General features: G+C 44.9%; 1 protein-coding gene across 4 annotated transcripts in view; it reads right to left on the bottom strand.

Moving 5' to 3' along the window:
* Window positions 1–17,426, bottom strand: part of SCN2B (sodium voltage-gated channel beta subunit 2) — a 49,391-nt gene extending 31,965 nt beyond the window's left edge. For 2 of the 4 annotated variants that reach the window (XM_069741302.1, XM_069741301.1), the window contains exon 1: window positions 535–733. In XM_069741302.1, coding sequence (XP_069597403.1) covers window positions 535–601 — 67 coding nt within the window. In that variant the 5' untranslated portion in view covers window positions 602–733. Of the gene's footprint in view, window positions 1–534; window positions 734–15,808 lie in introns of those variants that run through there. The other 2 variants (XM_069741304.1, XM_069741303.1) reach the window with 2 other exon arrangements.
* Window positions 17,427–25,661: the final 8,235 nt, after the last annotated feature.

Here is a 25,661-nt window from a genome sequence, read left to right as displayed (position 1 = left end):
ATCCATTTATCGATAGCGCCTGGACATCATCGTTCGTGATCGCCCCCTTGTCTATGACATTTCTTGCATTCATGACCTTGTTGCAATCTACAGAAATTCCTCCCAGAAGCATTTTAATTCCCAGTTAGGAAATCATCGGAATTGTTCTTCCCATATTTCATCGTCAGCCTCCGTATGAATCCTCCCTGGAATCCCTTCTGCTTTTTGGTGCCAGAATCGGGTCAGACATGTGAAGGTGACTTGGGGGCGCATCGTCCAATACCAATTGATGATACAATAATATGCACAGATATAGGATCTACCTATCACCCCCCATTCTGACACTTGTTTCATTCTGATGCGATTAAATGTTTCTTTATTTTTGATTATTTTTGATTATTTTATCTCATTTTTTTTTTTTTATAGGTTGAATGCATGGGCCTCATTAACCCCCGATTGGAAGTGGAAGGGTAAGTATGGAGTGTGCGGAGGGTGGAAGTGCATTGCGGCAGATGTATACCCAGCTGTGCATGCAGAACTGGCCATACAACTTACCCAGGAGGCTGAGTGCCAGTGTTACCGAGCATAGCCCATGGGGTGTTGGGCGCTCTCTCCTGCCCATGGCCTGGGAGGGGTGAGGGGGGTCTCCGGCTGCTGTCCAGGAATATATCTAGTTATATAATGTAATTTTCCCCTCGATGGTACAGCTCAGACAGAATTGTAAACTCAATATGGCCGGTTCTCTGGCTGCAGCAGAGATGCAGGAGGGTTGGGGGGTGGTGGGTGGTGGGAACACTTGGTTTTATGGTTGGTGGATTTCTTAGAATGATGCAGGAGGGAGAAAGAAAAAAAAAGCTCTCTTTTAATCTATTTATCATAATAATAATCTTTTTTTTTTATATAGCGCTAACCTATTCCGCAGCGCTTTACATTTTGCACACATTATCATTTCTATTCTTTTTTTTAATTTATTTGCGAGATATAATAAACCGTTACAATAGATGTGAATACATTTTCTATTTTATTTATTTTTTACAGGGATTGTTTACAGTACATCTCTCAAGTTGTTCACTGTTTTTTTTTTCTTCTAATATTACATCCTTCTCATCTTTCTTTGCATTACTTTCTTAACTTTTTAACTCCCTCTATAGTAGTGATAGATAATGCATAAAGAACAAACCACCCAGCTTTTCCTAGAGTCCCGACTGGCAAAATCTACCAAAGGATGCATTAGTATGGTAAGGGTTAATTAATGTTTACAAATAAATGCAATTGTGTGGAAAATACACAGAAGAAAATGTTTACAATATCAAATAAATAAAATGTTACCTAAAAGTAACACATTTGTTAAAGAAAATTGAAAGGAGCAGGCTCGGTTCTGCGTGACGTGCTCTTAATGTTGATGCGTCGGCGGCCTCGCTTTATTACTTAGTCTGTTTTCGTGTGAGACGAGTACACAGGATACCTGGAGCGACTGCCCAACGAGGGATCAATTATCTGTTCTAGGTTTATGAAATATTAATTATACTGAGCTGACAGAGCATTTTCAGCAAATGTAATGCATTTAGAAAAAAATAGTCTGCTCATCATTCTATCAAAGCAGGCATTGCCCTTTTCCAAGAGTGTTTCCTTGTCTCCCATGGGTAGAGACAGTCATCCAGCTTTTCCAATACTCTGCCCACAAACATAAGCGATCATCATTCATCTTCTATCACTGCTCCCATTCGCTTCCATACTCCTGGAGCAGCGCGTCCACTCTGAACTTTCCTCTCACCTCTCATCTAACTCGCTCTTCGACAATCTACAATCTGGTTTCCATCCCCACCATTCCACTGAGACAGCCCTGACCAAAATTACTAACCACCTACTTACCGCCAAAGCTAACGGACAATACTCCGCCTACTAGACCTGTCCTCTGCCTTCGACACGGTTGACTACTGCCTCCTACTACAGATCCTCTCCTCCTTTGGCATCAAAGACCTCGCCCTATCCTGGATCTCCTCGTACCTTTCCAACCACACATTCAGCGTCTTCCACTCCCACACTACCTCCTCATCCCACCCTCTCTCTGTTGGAGTCCCCCATGGCTTTGTTCTAGGAACCTTACTCTTCTCAATCTATACACTTGGCCTTGGACAACTCATAAAGTCCCATGGATTCGAGTATCACCTGTGTGCTGATGACACTCAGATCTACCTCTCCGGCCCAGACGTCACCGCTCTGCTGTCCAGAATCCCGGAGTGTCTATCAGCCATATCCGCCTTCTCCTTCTTCGTCTCCTCTTGCTTCCTCAAACTCAATGTGGACAAATGTGAACGCATCATCTTTCCTCCATCTCCATAGATCTTCCTTAAGGTACCGTCTCACAGTGGCACTTTGGTCGCTACGACGGCACGATCCCGTGACGCTCCAGCGTCGCTCGATTATCGCTCCAGCGTCGTAGCCTGCGGTCACACTTCGCAATGCACAGCGCTGGAGCGATAATTTCATGACGTATTTGCGATGTAGAAGTCGTATGGGACAGTCGTACCTGACTTACCTGACCTATCTATCGCAATTAACAACATCACACTTTCCCCTGTACCGGAAGTCCGCTGCCTCGGAGTAACCCTTGACTCTGCCCTGTCCTTCAAACTGCACATCCAAGCTCTTTCCACCTCCTGTCGCCTCCAGCTCAAAAATATCTCAAGAATCCATCCTTTTATAAACCCTCAATCTACTAAACCTCTTGTGCATGCCCTCATCATCTCCCGCCTCGACTACTGCAACATCCTTTTCTGTGGCCTCCCTGCTAACACCCTTGCACCTCTCCAGTCCATCCTTAACTCTGCTACTCGACTAATTCATCTCTCTCCTCGCTACTCCTCCACTTCCCCCGTCTGCAAATCTCTTCACTGGCTCCTATTCCCTCAGCGTATACAGTTCAAATTACTAACCTACAAAGCCATCCATAACCTGTCTTCTCCATATATCTCTGAACTAATCTCCCGATATCTTCCCTCACGTGATCTCCGGTCCTCCCAAGACCTCCTTCTCTCCTCCACACTTATTCGCTCCTCACCTAATCGCCTCCAAGACTTCTCCCGAATATCTCCCATCTTCTGGAATTCTTTGCCCCAACACATCCGACTATCAATCACATTCGGATCCTTCAGGCGGAACCTGAAAACTCATCTCTTCAGGGAACCCTACAGCCTGCACTGACCCCGCTGCCTCCTCACCACTACCGGAGCTACCGCCTCACCAACACTGGAGCTCCTGCAACCCCCAACTACTGTCTCCATCCCCACCATCCTGTAGAATCTAAACCCGCAAGGGCAGGGTCCTCGCCGCTCTGTATCAGTCTGTCATTGTTAGTTTGCTTACTGTAAGTGATATCTGTAATATGTATGTAACCCCTTCTCATGTACAGCACCATGGAATCAATGGTGCTATATAAATAATTAATAATAAAATAATAATAATAGGAAATCCTTCAGCTTTTGTGACACATCTGTAAAGAAAAAAATAGATGCTTACTGCTTTGGAGATGGAAATGGGTCCCTTTATCTTGTGACCACTGTGGCTGCAATGATATGTCCGCCCCAGCGGAGGATGCATGAGCGGACTGGGAAGAACAGCCATAGGCAGAATCAGCGTTTAGTCAGCAACATTTGAAGTCTTTCCACTTGTCCCCTACACAATCAATTTTGCACAAAAGAAAACAAAATATCTGTTTTACCTGCGCTATAATATGTGTGATTGTATTTCTGCATATGAAGCAGCTGTTTCCCTCTGACATCTTCCCAGAACCATTAATGCTTAGCTCGGCAGAGGGCAGATTGCTAGCTGTGCAGAACGCGCATGTGTACGGGGGGGGGGGGGGGGGGTGTTAGCTTACAGCTCACTAAAATGTATGGCAAATATAATATGGCAGATTCTTGTTTCTCAGCACATCTGTTATCAGGAAGGCACAGTCGTGATATCTCCATACACAGTAAGTGGGGATGTGGCTTTATCTATCTACAGTAAGTGGGGGCGGGGCTTTATCTCTACAGTAAGTGGGGGTGTGGCTTTATCTCTCTACAGTAAGTGGGGATGTGGCTTTATCTCTCTACAGTAAGTGGGGGTGTGGCTTTCTCTCTACAGTAAGTGGGGGTGGGGCTTTATCTCTCTACAGTAAGTGGGGGCGGGGCTTTCTCTCTACAGTAAGTGGGGGCGGGGCTTTCTCTCTACAGTAAGTGGGGGTGGGGCTTTCTCTCTCTACAGTAAGTGGGGGTGGGGCTTTATCTCTCTACAGTAAGTGGGGGCGGGGCTTTCTCTCTACAGTAAGTGGGGGCGGGGCTTTATCTCTCTACAGTAAGTGGGGGCGGGGCTTTCTCTCTACAGTAAGTGGGGGTGGGGCTTTCTCTCTACAGTAAGTGGGGGTGGGGCTTTCTCTCTACAGTAAGTGGGGGTGTGGCTTTCTCTCTACAGTAAGTGAGGGTGTGGCTTTCTCTCTACAGTAAGTGGGGGTGTGGCTTTCTCTCTACAGTAAGTGGGGGTGTGGCTTTATCTCTCTACAGTAAGTGGGGGTGGGGCTTTATCTCTCTACAGTAAGTGGGTGTGTAGCTTTATCTCTCTACAGTAAGTGGGGGTGTGGCTTTATCTCTCTACAGTAAGTGGGGTAGAGTTTTATCTCTATACAGTAAGTGGGGGTGGGTCTGTATCTCTCTACATTAAGTGGGGTAGAGCTTTATCTCTACAGTAAGTGGGGGTGTGGCTTTATCTCTCTACAGTAAGGGGGGTGGGGCTTTATCTCTCTACAGTAAGTGGGGGTGTGGCTTTATCTCTCTACAGTAAGGGGGGGTGGGGCTTTATCTCTCTACAGTAAGTGGGGGTGTGGCTTTATCTCTCTACATTAAGTGGGGTAGAGCTTTATCTCTACAGTAAGTGGGGGTGTGGCTTTATCTCTCTACAGTAAGTGGGGTAGAGCTTTATCTCTACAGTAAGTGGGGGTGTGGCTTTATCTCTCTACAGTAAGGGGGGGTGGGGCTTTATCTCTCTACAGTAAGTGGGGGTGTGGCTTTATCTCTCTACAGTAAGGGGGGGTGGGGCTTTATCTCTCTACAGTAAGTGGGTGTGTAGCTTTATCTCTCTACAGTAAGTGGGTGTGTGGCTTTCTCTCTACAGTAAGTGGGGGTGTGGCTTTCTCTCTACAGTAAGTGGGTGTGTAGCTTTATCTCTCTACAGTAAGTGGGGGTGTGGCTTTATCTCTCTACAGTAAGTGGGGGTGTGGCTTTCTCTCTACAGTAAGTGGGTGTGTAGCTTTATCTCTCTACAGTAAGTGGGTGTGTGGCTTTCTCTCTACAGTAAGTGGGGGTGTGGCTTTATCTCTCTACAGTAAGTGGGGGTGTGGCTTTATCTCTCTACAGTAAGTGGGGGTGTGGCTTTCTCTCTACAGTAAGTGGGGGTGTGGCTTTATCTCTCTACAGTAAGTGGGGGTGTGGCTTTATCTCTCTACAGTAAGTGGGGGTGTGGCTTTATCTCTACAGTAAGTGGGGGTGTGGCTTTATCTCTACAGTAAGTGGGGGTGTGGCTTTATCTCTCTACAGTAAGTGGGGGTGTGGCTTTATCGCTACAGTAAGTGGGGGTGTGGCTTTCTCTCTACAGTAAGTGGGGGTGTGGCTTTATCTCTCTACAGTAAGTGGGTGTGTGGCTTTCTCTCTACAGTAAGTGGGGGTGGGTCTTCATCTCTCTACAGTAAGTGGGGTAGAGTTTTATCTCTATACAGTAAGTGGGGCCGTGGCTTTATCTCTACAGTAAGTGGGGGTAGAGATTTACAGTACAGACCAAAAGTTTGGACACACCTTCTCATTTAAAGATTGTTCTGTCTTTTCATGACTATGAAAATTGTACATTCACACTGAAGGCATCAAAACTATGAATTAACACATGTGGAATTATATACTTAACAAAAAAAGTGTGAAACAACTGAAATTATGTCTTATATTCTAGGTTCTTCAAAGTAGCCTCTTTTTTCTTTGATGACTGCTTTGCACACTCTTGGCATTCTCTTGATGAGCTTAAAGAGGTAGTCACCGGGAATAGTTTTCACTTCACAGGTGGACCCTGTCAGGTTTAATAAGTGGGATTTCTTGCCTTATAAATGGGGTTGGGACCATCAGTTGTGTTGAGCAGACGTCTGGTGGATACACAGCTAACAGGCCTACTGAATAGACTGTTATAATTTGTATTATGGCAAGAAAAAAACAGCTAAGAAAAATGAGTGGCCATCATTACTTTAAAAAATGAAGGTCAGTCAGGCAAAAAAATTGGGAAAACTTTGAAAGTGTCACCAAGTGCAGTTGCAAAAACCATCAAGCGCTACAAAGAAACTGGCTCACACGAGGACCGCTCCAGGAAAGGAAGACCAAGAGTCACCTCTGCTTCTGAGGATAAATTTATCCGAGTCACCAGATACTTTCAAAGTTTTCCCAATTTTTTTGCCTGACTGACCTTCATTTCTTAAAGTAATGATGGCCACTCGTTTTTCTTAGCTGTTTTTTTCTTGCCATAATACAAATTCTAACAGTCTATTCAGTAGGACTGTTAGCTGTGTATCCACCAGACGTCTGCTCAACACAACTGATGGTCCCAACCCCATTTATAAGGCAAGAAATCCCACTTATTAAACCTGACAGGGTCCACCTGTGAAGTGAAAACTATTCCCGGTGGCTACCTCTTGAAGCTCATCAAGAGAATGCCAAGAGTGTGCAAAGCAGTCATCAAAGCAAAAGGTGGCTACTTTGAAGAACCTAGAATATAAGACATAATTTCAGTTGTTTCACACTTTTTTGTTAATTATATAATTCCACATGTGTTAATTCATAGTTTTGATGCCTTCAGTGTGAATTTACAATTTTCATAGTCATGAAAATACAGAAAAATCTTTAAATGAGGTGTGTCCAAACTTTTGGTCTGTACTCTATCTCTCTACAGTAAGTGGGGGCACGGCTTTGTCTCTCTACAGGAAGTGAGAGTGGGGCTTTATTTTTCTACAGTAAGGGAGTGGGGCTTTATCTCTCTACAGGAAGTGGGGGAGGATCTTTATCTCTACTGGAAGTGGGGGAGGGTCTTTATCTCTCTACAGGAAGTGGGGGAGAGTCTTTATCTCTCTACAGGAAGTGGGGGAGGGTCTTTATCTCTCTACAGGAAGTGGGGGAGGGTCTTTATCTCTACTGGAAGTGGGGGAGGGTCTTTATCTCTCTACAGGAAGTGGAGGAGGGTCTTTATCTCTCTACAGGAAGTGGGGGAGGGTCTTTATCTCTACTGGAAGTGGGGGAGGGTCTTTATCTCTCTACAGGAAGTGGGGGAGGGTCTTTATCTCTCTACAGGAAGAGGGGGAGGGTCTTTATCTCTCTACAGGAAGAGGGGGAGGGTCTTTATCTCTCTACAGGAAGTGGGGGAGGGTCTTTATCTCTCTACAGGAAGTGGGGGAGGGTCTTTATCTCTACTGGAAGTGGGGGAGGGTCTTTATCTCTCTACAGGAAGTGGAGGAGGGTCTTTATCTCTCTACAGGAAGTGGGGGAGGGTCTTTATCTCTACTGGAATTTGGGGAGGGTCTTTATCTCTCTACAGGAAGTGGGAGTGGGTCTTTATCTCTCTACAGGAAGAGGGGGAGGGTCTTTATCTCTACTGGAAGTGGGGGAGGGTCTTTATCTCTCTACAGGAAGTGGAGGAGGGTCTTTATCTCTCTACAGGAAGTGGGGGAGGGTCTTTATTTCAACTGGAAGTGGGGGAGGGTCTTTATCTCTCTACAGGAAGTGGGGGAGGGTCTTTATCTCTCTACAGGAAGTGGAGGAGGGTCTTTATCTCTCTACAGGAAGTGGGGGAGGGTCTTTATCTCTACTGGAAGTGGGGGAGGGTCTTTATCTCTCTACAGGAAGTGGGGGAGGGTCTTTATCTCTCTACAGGAAGTGGGGCGGGTCTTTATCTCTACAGGAACTTTATAGGGCCACCTGTTGGAAGCAGCAATCCTACAAGTCACAATCAACCGTTTAACGAGTCTTGAAATATGACTTATGACTTAGGATAAAAGCCAAATCAGTATCTCAATTTGCTGATTTGGCTCTTATCCTAAGATAAGGATAATGGGACTCTGGATTTGCCTCCAAATCGGCCGGACTCTGCCTGCCCTGTGATCTGGTGCTCTGGACTGTGGATGCTGGAATCTTCAGTAAAGGTAAAGAGACTGCAACCTTGTGTCCTCGTTCTTCACTGCGCCTCACATCATCCATCATCTACACTCTGGGAAGCCCTGGGGATACACTTCACCTGTGGGAAGGTATACCATCTAGCTGCCATAACATCACCCCAGTGGACCCCTTAAAGCAGCGTCGGTTACCCTAACCGAATACTACAGGTGGCGTCACAAACATTTCCCCTTTAAAGACCTTTCCCTTCTAAAACGGACGTCCCAGGGCCACGGACCGGGTCAGTCACCGTGACGTCCCCCCTGCGAACCGAAGGGTCCGGTACCGAGCACCCCATGGGGGCACTCCATATGACTTATTACTTTATTAATTATGTGCTATTTTTAGTGATTGTTTATATTTATTATCTTTTATTAGGTAAATTCATTTTTGTTTATTCAATTTTCGTGTGAGCATTTATTTCATTCATCACAATTCTTTGAACCTTAACAAAAAAATACTCACCTGGGCGGGCGGTCTGATCTGATGGGCATCGCGGTCCGGTGCCTCCCATCTTCATAGGATGACATCCTCTTCTTGTCTTCAAGCTGCGGCTCCGGCGCAGGCGTACTTCGTCTGCCCTGTTGAAAGCAGAGCAAAGTACTGCAGTTCCCTGCGCCTGCGCACTGCAGTACTTTGCTCTGCCCTCAACAGGACAGATAAAGTATGCCTGCGCCGGAGCCGCAGCGTGAAGACAAGAAGAGGACGTCATCGTAAGAAGATGGGAGGCCCCGAACCGGACCGCTACACCCATCGGACCGGACCGCAGCGGGACCGCCCCTGGGTGAGTATAATCCAACCTCTTTTTCTCATCTTTCAGGTTCCATCAGGAGCTTATCTACAGCATTCCAGAATGCTGTAGATAAGCCCCTGATGCCGGTGGGCTTAGCTCACCTTTGATTTTGGGGGTGACAGGTTCCCTTTAAGTCATAAATAAAAACAGTGAAGAAAGTAATAGAAAGTAATAGATTTTCATATATTTCAGTTTAATGGATTATTGGCTATTGATCCAGTCCCTCCTTTGTGTCCCCTATACTATGGCGGATACCAGGTAAAGTGCAATATGACTGAGCCACGACAAAAAAGATCTGAAGACAGAATGAAATCGACTGCCCTCTCCAGAGACACCAGAACGCTGATTTCCAGACTCTGTTGGGACCAATAAGTGCTGTGTAGTAAAAGTCCTCTGGGTATGAACTGTGCTGAGTTTGCCAGAATTTTAACTCATGAATGACCCGGGATGTAGAAAGTACTCAGTCACTACAATCTTTGATAATCAGTTAACTATGGAGGTGCCTGAACATTTGATATGCAATATCAATTCTATACAAAGTGATTTACTTTTGTAAGGGTAATCCCAGTGTTTGTCCTTCTATGGAATAAAGAGCACCTGACATCTGAACGTGCTGATTTATACAGTTTTGCCCAGTTAAGGTATGTTATATACACTGCTCAAAAAAATAAAGGGAGCATTAAAATCCCACATCCTACATATCACTGAATGAAATATTCCAGTTCCAAGTCTCTATTCATTACATAGTGGAATGCATTAATAACAATGAAACCTAAAAATGATCAGAGTAAATCAAAATGAATATCCCATGGAGGTCTGGATTTGGAAAGATACTCAAAATCAAAGTGGAAAATCAAATTACAGGCTGATCCAAGTTCAGTGGAAATGCCTCAAGACAATGAAATGATGCTCAGTAGTGTGTGTGGCCTTCACGTGCCTTTCTGATCTCTCTACAACGCCTGGGCATGCTCCTGATGAGACAGTGAATGTATTCCTGAGGGATCTCCTCAAATACCTATAATAAAGTATCAGTCAACTCCTGGACAGTCTGTGGTGCAATGAGGCATTGTTGGATAGAACGAGACATCATGTTCCCCCGTTACTGACCCACTGCCAAACCAGTAATGCTGGAGGATGTTGCAGGCAGCAGAACGTTCTCCACGGCATCTCCAGACTCTGTCACATCTGTCATGTGCTCAGTGTGACCCTGCTCTCATCCGTGAAGAGCACAGGGTGCCAATGTCAAATCTCCCAATCTTGGTGATCTCTGGCAATTGCTAATCGCCCTGCATGGTGGGCTGTGAGCACAACATCCCCTTGTGGACGTCGGGCCCTCATAGAGACTATTTCTGACAGTTTGAACAGACTCATGGATATTAGTGGCCTGCTGGAAGTCATTTTGTAGGGCTCTGGCACTGTTCCTCCTGTTCCTCTTTGCACAAAGGAGGAGGCAGCGGTCCCGCTGCTGGGTTGTTGCCCTCCTATGGCCCCCTCCATGTCTCCTGGTGTACTGGCCTGTCTCCTGGTATCTGCTTCATGCTATGGACATTATGCTGCCAGACACAGCAATCCTTCTTGCCACAGCTCGCACTTCCTGAGCAACTTCTGTGGGTTGTAGACACCGCCTCAGGCTACTTTACCTCAGTGGGTCAGTGAGGCTGCGTTCCCAGCTAGGCCCCTGATGTCCGCCGGTGACATCATCGCTAGCACAGTGAGAAAAAGTCTCATGGTGCACAGGCCGGTTCACCGAAGTTCACCTGGAGAAATTTCTCATTTCTCCTAGTAAACTCTCTGAGCTCAGCGCTGCATCGTGAGGCTTTTCTCACTGTGCTAGTGGTGATGTCACCGGCTGACACTGGAGTTCTTGCGTCTGTAACCACAACACATGCGGCGATATCCTGTTTGTTAGACAATCCCTGTGTGTGTTGTGACTGTCGAACAGCCGCGAGACATGCAGCCGCGGGGAATGGAACATATTATTCAAGCACTCTGAAGTCACTCTGTTAGCACCCGAGCATGCTCAGATAACACCTTACCCCAGCACGCTCACTCATCCTTTCCTCTCGCTTAAGGTACCGTCACACTGAACGATATCGCTAGCGATCCGTGACGTTGCAGCGTCCTGGATAGCGATATCGTTCAGTTTGACAGGCAGCAGCGATCAGGATCCTGCTGTGCCATCGTTGGTCGGAGCAGAAAGTCCAGAACTTTATTTAGTCGCTGGACCTCCTGCAGACATCACTGAATCGGAGTGTGTGACGCCGATTCAGCGATATCTTCACTGGTAACCAGGGTAAACATCGGGTTACTAAGCGCAGGGCCGCGCTTAGTAACCCGATATTTACCCTGGTTACCAGCGTAAACGTAAAAAAAAAAAAAACACTACATACTTACATTCCGGTGTCTGTCCCCGGCGCTGTGCTTCTCTGCACTGTGAGCGCCGGCCAGCCGGAAAGCAGATTACAGCGGTGACGTCACAGTCAGTGCAGAGAAGCACAGCGCCGGAGGACAGACACCGGAAGGTAAGTATGTAGTGTTTGGTTTTTTTTACGCTTACGCTGGTAACCAGGGTAAACATCGGGTTACTAAGCGCGGCCCTGCTCTTAGTAACCCGATGTTTACCCTGGTTACCAGGGGACCGGCATCGTTGGTCGCTGGAGAGCTGTCTGTGTGACAGCTCTCCAGCGACCACACAGCGACGCTGCAGCGATCGGCATCGTTGTCTGGATCGCTGCAGCGTCGCTTAATGTGATGGTACCTTTACAGTCCGGAAGCAGCCCTTGATACTGTCTATGTACATGGAGCCAGACCTCGAAAATGTGGGTGAAATCCAGCCAGAAAAGCTGTCAAATTTACCAAACGCCAAATTTACAGCTCTTGACCTACAGTGGGACCAGGTCACGTGAGTCACTTCTAAAATAGCAGACGGGACAGGAATCTTTTGGTGGAACTCTATGTTGTGTAGTTCTTCTGTTATTCTTCCTGGCAATGTACGAATAAGGCTGAGACCACAGGACAATTTTGGCCATGGCACAGGGCGTAGGGCCATACAATCTCTGTTTGCTGCTGCTACATTGCAGAATAATGCAGATCAATGGGGTCGTATTGCGACAGCAACAAGCAAGTCGCAAAAAATCCAACTGGTTCCAACTTTTCATGGCTTGTTTTTCACGGTTGCAGTACCTTCCAGTCGCAATGAGACCTCACTCACTGGCATTATTCTGCAGCGTCCTACGGTGATCTTGGGTAGCGGCCAAAGTTGCCATGCAGCCCCAGCCTAAATTAATGATTGGGTGTCACCATTCCCTTCCTCTGTAGAGCACGACCCTTCACATCCCAGTGTCCAGTCAGCAGTACCTTATTAATTTGGCACTTTTTCTATGTCCTGCACGTAAACAATGGTTGATAAATGATTCCATATGAGTTTTAATTCCCTTAATCTTACAAGCGTTACTAACCAGATGTAACTAGATAATGATGATCGTTTTAATTTGCGTTTCCAGACTCAATTAAGCAATTCATAATCCTTTCTTCTTTGGGCTTGCTCAGACAAGTGGTGATTTCATTTGTTTCCAAATAGAACATAATGTGCATAAACCACAAGTGATGATATAATGCCTGTGTGCAGTCCAGTACATTGGTTAAAAACAGTCCAAAAATATTAAATAAAGTGTTCCCGTGTCTTATTATCCATCAATTACCCCTGGAAACAGCCCCATCCAATGTTCGTCCCCAGCAGGCAAACTCAGGTCAGTTTAGTTGCTCAGCTGAGATTTTACTTTTTGTTCCCACTAGAGGTTTTTTTAAAGAATATACAGAATATATAATAAAAAAAATATGCACATAAAATTATAAAATAAGAATAGCTGGTCAAAAAGAGAATGAAATATAAGGTGTGATTTCAAATGTTATACCCAATTTAGGGGGAAACTTGGTGATCATTGAGGATCCGACCACTAGGACCCCAACTAGAGAACAAGGCTTTGGAACCTTAGTAATGGGGTCTGAAGAACCCCATCTTGAATGGAGTAGAGGTGCGCATACTCCACTTCATCCATTATTTAGGGGGCAGCTGGAAGTGGTGGAGCCAGTGGCATAACGATGGGCCCGATGCAAAATTTGGACCTGGGCCCACATGCATGTCGGTCAAATATATGGGCATGTATAGCGCTCTAGGCGTCCCTCATCATGGGCCAATTCCTGGTATATATACCCCCCATCCTGGGTTCCTTCATGGCATATGTGTGCCCTCCATTCTGGGTCCCTTCATGGTTTATATGTCCCCCATTATTGGTTCTTTTTGAGTATATATGTCCCCCATCCTCAGTTCCTTATGGCTATATATGTCCCCCCCCCATCATGGGCCTTCTGCATTGTATATATCAGGGATGTCAAACTGCATTCCTGGAGGGCTGCAAAAAGGTCATGTTTTCAGGATTTCCTTGTACTGCACAGGTGATAATTTAATCACCTACACAAATAATGAGTTGGTGATTAAATTATCACCTGTGCAGTACAAGGAAATCCTGAAAACATGATCTGTTTGCAGCCCTCGAGGAATGCAGTTTGACACCCCTGGTATATATGCTCTCCATCCAGTGTTGCTTCCTGGTATATATGCCCCTTCCTGTTGTATATGTCCCCCACATCATGAGTTCCTTATGGGTACATATGACCCCATCCTGGTATATTATGGGTTCCTTTCGAGCATGTCCCTCATCCTGGGTTTCTTATAAGTACGGTACATATGTCCCAGATCCTGGGCTTCATCCAGTAATATTGTTTGCCAAGACGTAAAATACCCTTATACTCATCTTCCCTTGCTTCCATGTCGCACGGCATCCTCTTCTGTAGCAGGCACAGAGGCCGGCAGGTGACATCAGCGTGCCTGCTATGTGCACTATATGACATCAGTGCCATGCGCTGCCTGCTGATCGGTGACGGTCCGCCACTTGGTGTTCCCGCTAATTAGCTCTTCTTGGTGTTGGCGGTGGCCGGAACTGTCCAACTACATAGCTGCACAGCTCCATCCATTGATAGTGGTCGGTCCCGGGTACTGCACATCCACCCCCTTAATGATCTGAATAGGGGGCGGATGTGCAGCACCCAGCGGTGGCCACTTTACAGTTGTGGTTGCCGCCGACACAGGAAACAGCTCATCGGCAGGAGCGCCGGGTGTTGCACCCCACCGGTCAGACATGCATGACCTATCAATGTTAAAGTAATGGACTACCTCTTTAAGCCAGAAGTGATTCCAGCAAGAAGTATTAATCTTTCCTTCCTTCCAAATTCACTTGTAGCTTTTGTTTTAAAAACCGTATCAAAAATTGTAATTATTTAATTTGCTAAAAAAAAAATAATCGCCGGCTTTCTAGAAATTTTAATAAATTGTAATTCATGAAAAGTCAATATTTGAGATTAAATTAAAAGGAGTAAATAAAAAAAGTAAATAAAAGTTCATCTCGTAAATACAATTGTTTCATTTTTTTCATTTTTTTAACATTTTACAAGTTATTGCAAGCATAGCAGATGTATCGGCACAAAGCTCTGTTGCTATGACTACGAACAAGAGATTTCCCATTGTATCGTTGTTTCGTCGGCTTACAATGTTGATTTAATCTTTAACGATTTGACAAAAAAGGAATCACAAAAAGACGGGAACACAATAACGTTGTGCTGAAGGGAGAAAGCCGAAGCGACCTTAACGGTCTACCAGGGGCAACCGGCGAGACGTCAAAGGAAAGGGGGCGAAAAAAAATTCTGTTGGGGCGGGGACTTGAAACATAAACAGATACAGTATCAAACAGGCTGCTATAAATAACGGGAAAGAAGACACCAGAATCTGAAGCGGGCAAAAGTATGGGAAGAATGACAGATCGTCCAACTGTGACGATAAATATTTATCATATATTATCTCATTGTAAGCATGCAGATATTAAAGATTGCAAACTATTCTGTTTTTATATCATTAATTATTATTATTACTGCGCTAAAGTTTTTTCACTGTTGCTCCTTTCTGCCAGAAAGCTGGGTGACAAATCCCATGCTGGCGATCCGCAGTTTTCCTAGACTTCTCAATAGCAAATTAGCGAAGTTCCGAAATAATTTCCTGCTGCGTTATCTTTGCAAAACTGGTCTGATTTGCCATCCATAACTTCAAAAAAATACGTCACAGTCTATGTGGACAGTTTTCATTTTTGCACTCACTTTCTACCAACATCGCCATTTGACGGCTTGTTAATTTACGGGACGAACTGTAGTTTGGAATTACAACAATCATTTTACTACACAATGTACATAAAAATTTGAAAAAATCTGGTGAAATGGTGGGCAAAAAACACAATTCTGCTATTTCTTTTTAAGGCTAAGTTCACACTAGATGTTTTTGCTGCTTTTTTTTTTTTGCTAATTTTCAGCTGCATTTTACAGTACCAGCAAAGCCTATGAGATTTCAGAAATCAAATCAAATCATTGTTTTTTTATTGCCCATCAGTATTTTGTGCTTTGTTTGATTTTTTGACACTTCTTTCAACATTTTTTCAGTGTTTTTCACCCATTGATTTGAATGGGTGGTGAAAAAACGCACAAAAAAAGCAGTTATCACGTTTTGCTGTGTTTTGTGCCCAAACCTGATTCTATAGAATAGGACTTTTTTTTCAACACTAAACTTTCTCAGCATGTACAAGAGGCAAATCTAGCATGCCAAAACCACAGCAAAAAACGCTGCGGAAAACATGCTTTTTTACTTCATCTTCTTACATGCCAAGAGATTAGATTTTGCTGCAGAAAAAAAACTCTGAAAAATGCCCCAGTGTGAACTTACCCTAAGTTTTGTTTTTCCGGCATTTATTGTGTGGTGTTTCCAATCTATGGCAGGTGTTGTGTGATGTTCCCAATCTACAGCAGGTCTTGTGCGGAATTCCCAATCTACAGCAGGTCTTTTGGGGTGTTCCCAATTTACAGCAGGTCTTGTGTGGTGTTCCCAATCTACGGCAGGTCTTGTGGGGTGTTCCCAATCTACGGCAGGTCTTGTGGGGTGTTCCCAATCTACAGCAGGCCTTGTGGGGTGTTCCCAATCTACAGCAGGTGTTTTGGGGTGTTCCCAATCTACAGCAGGCCTTGTGCGGTGTTCCCAATCTACAGCAGGTCTTGTGGGGTGTTCCCAATCTACAGCAGGTCTTGTGTGGTGTTTCCAATCTATGGCAGGCCTTGTGGAGTGTTTCCAATCTACGCGAGGTCTTGTGGGGAATTCCCGATCTACAGCAGGTCTTGTGCGGTGTTTCCAATCTATGGCAGGCCTTGTGGAGTGTTTCCAATCTACGCGAGGTCTTGTGGGGTGTACCCAATCTAAGGCAGGTCTTGTGGGGAATTCCCGATCTACAGCAGGTCTTGTGGAGTGTTTCTAATCTATGGCAGGCCTTGTGGAGTGTTTCCAATCTACGCCAGGTCTTGTGGGGTGTACCCACTCTACGGCATGTCTTGTGGGGAATTACCGATCTACAGCAGGTCTTGTGGGGTGTTCCGGGTCCTGTGTGGCGCTCCCAATCAACGGCAGGTCTTGTGCAGTGTTCCCAATCTACAGCAGGTCTTGTCCGGTGTTCCCAATCTACAGCAGGTCTTGTGGGGAATTCCCAATCTACAGCAGGTCTTTTGGGGTGTTCCCAATCTACAGCAGGTCTTTTGGGGTGTTCCCAATCTACAGCAGGTCTTGTGTGGTGTTCCCAATCTACAGCAGGTCTTTTGGGGTGTTCCCAATCTACAGCAGGTCTTTTGGGGTGTTCCCAATCTACAGCAGGTCTTTTGGGGTGTTCCCAATCTACAGCAGGTCTTTTGGGGTGTTCCCAATCTACAGCAGGTCTTGTGTGGTGTTCCCAATCTACAGCAGGTCTTTTGGGGTGTTCCCAATCTACGGCAGGTCTTGCGGAGTATTACCAATCTATGGCAGGCATTGTGGGGTGTTCCCAATCTATGGCAGGTATTGTAAGGGGTTCCCAATCTATGGCAGGTCTTGTGGGGACTTCCCAATCTACAGCAGGTCTTGTGTGGTGTTCCCAATCTACAGCAGGTCTTGTGTGGTGTTCCCAATCTACAGCAGGTCTTTTGGGGTGTTCCCAATCTACAGCAGGTCTTTTGGGGAATTCCCAATCTACAGCAGGTCTTGTGAAGTGTTTCGGGTCCTGTGTGGTGCTCCCAATCTACGGCAGGTCTTGTGGGGTGTTCCAGGTCTTATATGATGTTTCCAATCTACGGCAGGTCTTGTGGGGTGTTCCAGGTCTTATATGATGTTTCCAATCTACGGCAGGTCTTGTGGGGTGTTCCAGGTCTTATATGATGTTTCCAATCTACGGCAGGTCTTGTGGGGTGTTCCAGGTCTTATATGAAGTTCCCAATCTACGTGAGGTCTTCTGGGGTGTTTCCAGAATACAACAGGTTTTGTGGGTGTTTCTGGTACATGGCAGATCTGATGGGGTTTTAGATATTTTTCTATAAACATATGAGATTAATTCAGTACGTTTCGCCTACAGGTGGCACCACACTAAAGCTTTTCAATATTGTGTTTTCTAAGCAGCTATCATAAATGCTAGATAAATCACTGCTATCTAAATGCAAACATTTGGGGTCGGATGTCTCCCTTCCAGCCATCTCGCTCAATGCTTATAATTGTGCATGGTAATCCACAGAGACGTCAAGCATGATCCTGGCCTTAAGAGGTTTTGCTACGACACTTTCTTTTAGGCTCATCACACCGGCTATATAACTGTGATTGACGGGATCGGACCTTGGTGACCCTCTAAGGGTGAAATGTGGACCCAAGAAAAAAACAGGCTCTTTGTTGAACCTATAAAACATGATAGATCCCATTCCTTTGCATTATGTTGGATAATTATTTCTCAGTTCTTGCTATGGGAAAGGCTTCCCTGATCCTTTACATGGCATCTGATCCTTTCCTAGGAATGAATGCGCGGAGTCGTAACATGACTATACTGCATACATTAGCATTAAATCATTTACCTTCAGATTGCCAATTAACAACACACGCCCTTGATCACGGGCTCTTAATGAGCTTTTTACAAATTCGCCATAAGGAGCTCCTACACTTATAGAAATTGTGGGATTAAGAAATAGCATTCAGCTGAATCAGCAACGAAAATGATGATCTAGGGTTCAGCGTCAGTAATGATCGGTTTGTTCATACACATACAGTGGGGAAAATAAGTATTTGATACAGTGTCTATTTTACAAGTTTTCCCACCTACAAAAAATGGAGAGGTCTGTAATTTTTTATCATAGGTACACTTCAACTTTTTTTATAAAAAAAATCTAGAAAATCACACTGTATAATTTTTACATAATTAATTTGTATTTTTTGTATGAAAAAGAAAAACAGAATTTAATATTTGTACAGAAACCTTTGTTTGCAGTTACAGCAGTCAGACGTTTCCTGTAATTCTTGACCCGGTTTGCACACACTGCAGCCGGGATTTTGGCCCCCTCCTCCATAAAGATTTCCTCCAGATCTTTCAGGTTTTGGAGGCTGTCGCTGGACAACATTAAGTTTCAGCTCCCTCCAAAGATTTTCTATAGGGTTCAGGTCTGGAGACTGGCTGGGCCACTCCAGGACCTTGAAATGCCTCTTACGTAGGCACGCCTTCATTGCCCTGGCTGTGTGTTTTAGGTCATTGTCTTGATGAAAGACCTGGCTACTCCATCTTCAATGCTCTTACTGAGGGAAGAAGGTTGTTAGCCAAAATCTTGTGAAAATGACCCCAACCATCCTCCCTTCAATTCGGTGCAGTCATCCTGTCCCCTTTGTAGCAAAGTACCCCCAAAATAGGTTTCCCCACCATGCTTCATGGTTGGGAAGGTGTTCTTTGGGTTGTTCTCATCCTCCTTCTTCCTCCAAACACAGCAACTGGAGATGATACCAAAAAGTTCTATTTTGGTCCCATCTGACCACATTACCTTCTCCCATGTCTCCTGTGGATCATACAGATGGTTACTGACCATGAATGCAGAGTAGGAGGCGTCTTAAAACTAACAGGTCTGTGAGAGCCAGAATTCATGCTGGTTAGTAGGTGATCAAATCAAATAAAAATCATACAATGTGATTTTTTTTTTAGATTCCACCTCTCACAGTTAAAGTGTACCTACGATAAAAATTACAGACCTTTCCATTCTTTGTAGGTGGGAAAACTTCCAACGCCTACTCAAAAATTAATAAGGAACAGATAGTGGGACAGCTCCTGGATATATTAGCAGTTCTAACTTGTGGTGGAGCTACAAAAGAAAGTTTGGACACCCACAAGCTGGGAGTGTTGGAGTATTATTATTTATTTATATAGCACCATTAATTCCATGGTGCTGTACATGAGAAGGGGTTAGGGTTAAGATGTAGCCACGCGCCCTGACGCGCATTTCTCAATGGCTTCCTCGGGGGCCGGGAGGAAGCCACTGCAAAACGCGCGTCGGCGTGCGTGGCTACAGATGGACATCAATATGAGTGAGACTACTTACAATATATATGGCCCCTTAGTGTTTTAGGTGGTGAGTTTTATATGACAGGTCACTGACCGAAGAACAGTGAGAAATCTCTATGTTACTATTGTATGCTTACCTCTAGGACACTTAGGATTGGGCCATCCCTATATCTCTGAAGTATATGCACTGGCGCTTTAGTTTGAATTTATATTTTTATTGGGGATGTTGCTGATGACTATGTAGTACTTTTGCCCATGAGTATGTCTTGTCTGTATCATTTGTACATCTTGGCATCTGTGGCCATATTCGAATAGCTCTGTTTATGCATATTTATAACTTAACTTTGTTTTTAACTCAATTTTTGCAATAAAAGAATACAATTTTATTCTAAATCAAGAGAACTTTTTCTTTGATTTTTTGGTGGTGTTTTTGCTCCATGTTTTGGAGGCCATTTTGAGGTTGTGGGGGGAGTATGCTTACCCTTTAAGTGCAAAAAATTGGCGTTTGTCTTATCTGTTGGTTCAAAAGATTTGTTAATTGCTTTTCGAGTTTTGATACTATGTGAAGAACTATATTTACGCCTATGTCATCAATTGGGAGTATTTTGGCTACTTACCTGCTTAAGTTTGGGTCCCATGGAGCTTCAATTGCTTATGAAATAGTGGTAAGGAACATTGTAGTTGGGAGTTACACAAGAGCAAAACCTGCCCGTCAGACCGTACACCTGCTGAACCCAGCATTACGCACCTACAGATCACTGGAAAATGATAGCGTTGGAAATAATTTAAGGAAATGGCTCCGTATAAAAACCAGATGATAAAACAACCTGATACCGGTCATGTTATAACAAGCTGACAACGATGCATGATCCAACAAAGTTTTAGCCTACATTTCACTTCTCAGAACTTCATATTCCTCAATATTACATAACAGCAAGAACAAAGTGTTCAGGTCACCAAAGGTCTCAGGGTTCAAAAGTCCCCCCTCCAAAAAAAAAAAAGCAACCCTACTCCTGCCCTTGAAAAAAATAAAGAAAATTTCAAAAAAGGAATAACCTCTCCTCCCTCACCCCCACCAAAAATGTAATAGGGGTTGACCTAGAATCACAACTGATTTTATACCCAAAGGATAGGTGGTGTCTGATCGTTCAATTTCCCACCACTGGGACCCTTACTGATCACGAGAACGCAAGTTCCTTAGCACCTTGTTAAAATGGAGCAGTGTTCATGCACAGATCATTCCTGTGATTACCTCTTTTAAAAGGAATATTCAGAAATTTATGAGTCATGAGGAAAACCAAGAACATCCTCTCTGTAGTCTGAGCTGTAGCTCTTGGGTCTTTTGTAATTTCTTCAAGCACAGAACGGTCTGACCTTGGGAAACATTTTCTGGGATGTCAACTACTGGGAAGATTGTCAACTTTCTTACTGTGGAATAATGAACTCCAAATTGTTTGGAAATAGCCTCATAACATTTTCCAGATTGATGAGCAGCAACAATTGTTTTTTTCGAGATCATTGTTGAATGCTCCAGACCAGCAAACTGCCAAAACTTCTGCTTTTATAAAGGCGGTCACAATTGTTTGTGAGCAATTAATCATGGGCATTTTTTTTTTATTAGTTCCCGATACATAAAGCCATGGAATTCAAAGAGGGTGTACTTAGTTTTACTTATTAATTTTTGATGCAGGTCCTACTTATCGGGAGAACGGGGTCTTGTCATTTACAGATAGGTGGGTGGCCGCACATTCGCCTCCCTCTATATTCACTTCTTTGGCAACTCTGAAAATAGCTGAGTACGTCTGGTGCTGCCACCTCGTTATTCCCCAGAGGAGCAAGACAGGGCTTTGTCCTCGCGAAAGGCGCATTTGGGACTCGCATGTATTAGATATTTTTGGCATCTCCTTTGGAGATGCCAGAAATGCCCAAAATCACAATATCCCTTTGAGTTTGAGTTTAACGCCATAATGACTCATTGAAAAAAAAAGTGTCTGATCTTACAACCATGACATACAATCTCAGCAGGTTGATGTCGTGGGTGCTATCAGTTCACGCAGAAGATCAGCTGCAGAAGCGGGGCTCTACTGCAATTCCCCGCTTCTGCCGAAACTGCCGGAATCCGACACAAGCTGCCAGGATCCGAGACAAGCTGCCGGGATCCGAGACAAGCTGCCGGGATCCGAGTCAAGCTGCCGAGTTCCGAGACAAGCTGCAGGGATCCGAGTCAAGATGCCGGGATCCGAGTCAAGATGCCGGGATCCGAGTCAAGCTGCCGGGATCCGAGTCAAGCTGCCGGGATCCGAGTCAAGCTGCAGGGATCCGAGTCAAGATGCCGGGATCCGAGTCAAGATGCCGGGATCCGAGTCAAGATGCCGGGATCCGAGTCAAGATGCCGGGATCCGAGTCAAGCTGCCGGGATCCGAGTCAAGCTGCCGGGATCCGAGTCAAGCTGCCGGGATCCGAGTCAAGCTGCCGGGATCCGAGTCAAGCTGCCGGGATCCGAGTCAAGCTGCAGGGATCCGAGTCAAGCTGCAGGGATCCGAGTCAAGCTGCAGGGATCCGAGTCAAGCTGCCGGGATCTGGGACAAGCTCCCGGGATCCGAGTCAAGCTGCAAAAATCAGAGGTAAGGTTTTGTGGCCAATAAAACTAGACCCTTAATATAAAAAAAGAGTGGATCCAATAACTATATATATTTTTAAAGAAATCAGTTTATTATAAAATCTTTAATTTAGAGCATTTATGTATGCAGCCAGTTAAATAGAGATATAAATGAATGGCAGAGTCAGATTTTATATGCATAACAGCAGGAAAAAAGCAAAAACATCAAGAAAAATAACATTCTTCACACAATTAACGTACTTTCTGCTCAATGTATCTAAAGTACAATGGTGGAGATGAGTGCAACATTGGATCTGGGCAATTTAAAGGTCAGTTCAGACAACATGAAATAGATAAGAAGACTTGTTTACACATATTAATCCTTTTTTACAATTTTTTTTTTCCTCCTTTTCACCTAGAGCCATAATTTTTTTTTTTATTATTATTTCCATCAGACATATGAGGGCATGTTTTTTTTGCAAGACGATTTGAATTACATCATTCATTTTACCAAGGGATGTACAAGAAAAAGAATAAGAAAAAACCTCCAAGTGAGAAGAAATGAGGAAAAAAAAACAAGACAATTTGCAAAAAAATAAAATGTATATATACATTATATAAATACATACATACATACATACATACATAGACACAGGTCTTTTCTGCCATTTTCAGAGACCACAATTTTTTTCTTATTCCTTCATCACTGGGGCCGTGTTGGGGCTCGTTTTTTGCGAGGTGAGATCCAGTTCAATTTTGAAGGGCACAAGACAATTTGATCACTTTTTACAGCATTTTTGGGGTAAAATTCAGTGACCAAATGGCAATTCTGGCAGTCTTTTCTTCACTATGTTTACTGCATTGCATTAATAAATATATGCAAATTTGGATAAACGTAACTTTTAAAAATGCAGTGAAACCAAATATTTATATATTTTTTATTTAGTTTCTTTCTTTTCATACAGGGGGAAAAAGGGGAAAAGGGAGCTATTTAACCAGTTCAAGACTGAGCCATTTACAACAGTTTCTAACCAGGCATAGTTGGGGTGTTTTTTTGTACATGCAGATTAAAGACATATAAAAATGTTCTTGTTCGGATATTTAAGTAATTTCTGCTTCTTTATTTCTGTGATACACAGGGCTTCATTTTTTAGATCACTGGCATATTCTCTCTTATCATCACAATAGGTGATGTCACAGCTCACCTCCTCCTCCTGTATAATGACTGATAACACCTCTATATACAGTAGATTACACAGGATCCACCATTCACAATAGGTGATGTCACAGCTCACCTCCTCCTCCTGTACAATGACTGATAACACCTCTATATACAGTAGATAACACAGGATCCACCATTCACAATAGGTGATGTCACAGCTCACCTCCTCCTCCTGTACAATGACTGATAATACCTCTATATACTGTAGATAACACAGGGTCCACCATTCACAATAGGTGATGTCACAGCTCACCTCCTCCTCCTGTACAATGACTGATAATACCTCTATATACTGTAGATAACACAGGGTCAACCATTCACAATAGGTGATGTCACAGCTCACCTCCTCCTCCTGTACAATGACTGATAACACCTCTATTTGCAGTAGATGCCAGTGTTATCCAGCCTGTGATGACAATGAGATGACGGCTATGAAATGATCTCTACACAACAGGAAGTATCAGCCTAATTAGAGGCTCAGAGAAAAAACTGCAAGCTTTCAGGATTATGATTTTTTAGTAGTGACATAAAAGATAAAAAAATATATATAAAAATAAAAGATCATTTTAAGCTTCCTGTGACAAAAATACATCCGCAAATGGAATGGAAGACATGCACAGAAGGCTTTTTTATCCGAACCTTTCCTCGAGTTTCTCTTGAATCTGCGTTATCTGTAGATCCAGGGTAGTTTTGCGCAGAAGGTAATGGACACAGCAGGAGAATACTATGGTCTTAGAAACCTTGTGTCTTTCGGGTCTTCATCACAATCTGATGATTAACCCCTTCCCGACCTTTGACGCCACGTAGGCGTCATGAAAGTCGGTGCCAATCCGACCCATGACGCCTATGCGGCGTCATAGAAAGATCGCGTCCCTGCAGGCCGGGTGAAAGGGTTAACTCCCATTTCACCCGATCTGCAGGGACAGGGGGAGTGGTAGTTTAGCCCAGGGGGGGTGGCTTCACCCCCTCGTGGCTACGATCGCTCTGATTGGCTGTTGAAAGTGAAACTGCCAATCAGAGCGATTTGCAATATTTCACCCATTATAACGGGTGAAATATTACAATCCAGCCATGGCCGATGCTGCAATATCATCGACCATGGCTGGAAATACTAGTGTGCCCCCACCCCACCCCTCCGATCGCCCCCCCACCCCCCCGATCTGGCCGGTACACTGCTCCGGCTCCCCTCCGTCCAGTGCTCCGCTCCCCCCCGTGCTCGTGTCCGCTCCCCCCGTGCTCCAATCACCCCCCCGTGCTCCAATCACCCCCCCTGCACTCCGATCCACCCCCCCCCCGTGCTCCGTTCCACCCCCCGTGCTCCATTCCAGCCCCCCCGTGCTCCGTTCCACGCCCCCCGCGCTCCGTTCCACCCCTCCCGCGCTCCGATTCCCCCCCCGTGCTCCGATCCCCCCCCCCCCCCCCGTGGTCCCCCCCCACCCTATCATACTTACCGATCCAGCCGTGGTCCCGTCCGTCTTCTCCCGGGCGCCGCCATCTTCCAAAATGGCGGGCGCATGCGCAGTGCGCCCGCCGAATCTGCCGGCCGGCAGATTCGTTCCAAAGTGCATTTTGATCACTGAGATATAATCTATCTCAGTGATCAAAATAAAAAAAATAATAAATGACCCCCCCCCTTTGTCACCCCCATAGGTAGGGACAATAAAAAAATAAAGAAATTTTTTTTTTTCCACTAATGTTAGAATAGGGTTAGGGTTAGGGGTAGGGTTAGGGTTAGGGGTAGGGTTAGGGGTAGGGTTAGGGGTAGGGCTAGGGTTAGGGGTAGGGTTAGGGGTAGGGTTAGGGGTAGGGTTAGGGCTAGGGTTAGGGCTAGGGTTAGGGTTAGGAATGTGCACACGTATTCTGGTCCTCTGCGGATTTTTCCGCTGCGGATTTGATAAATCCGCAGTGCTAAACCGCTGCGGATTTATGGCGGATTTACCGCGTTTTTTTCTGCGCATTTCACTGCGGTTTTACAATTGCGATTTTCTATTGGAGCAGTTGTAAAACCGCTGCGGAATCCGCACAAAGAAGTGACATGCTGCGGAATGTAAACCGCTGCGTTTCCGTGCAGTTTTTCCGCAGCATGTGTACAGCGATTTTTGTTTCCCATAGGTTTACATTGAACTGTACACTCATGGGAAACTGCTGCGGATCCGCAGCGTTTTCCGCAGCGTGTGCACATACCTTTAGAATTAGGCTATGTGCACACGGTGCGGATTTGGCTGCAGATTCGCAGCAGTGTTCCATCAGGTTTACAGTACCATGTAAACATATGAAAAACCAAATCCGCTGTGCCCATGGTGCGGAAAATACCGCGCGGGAACGCTGCGTTGTATTTTCCGCAGCATGTCAATTCTTTGTGCGGATTCCGCGGCGT

This window comes from Ranitomeya imitator, chromosome 10 (assembly GCF_032444005.1).
Source record: "Ranitomeya imitator isolate aRanImi1 chromosome 10, aRanImi1.pri, whole genome shotgun sequence".
NCBI lineage: Eukaryota > Metazoa > Chordata > Amphibia > Anura > Dendrobatidae > Ranitomeya > Ranitomeya imitator.
This window is presented reverse-complemented; position numbering and strand designations above follow the sequence as displayed.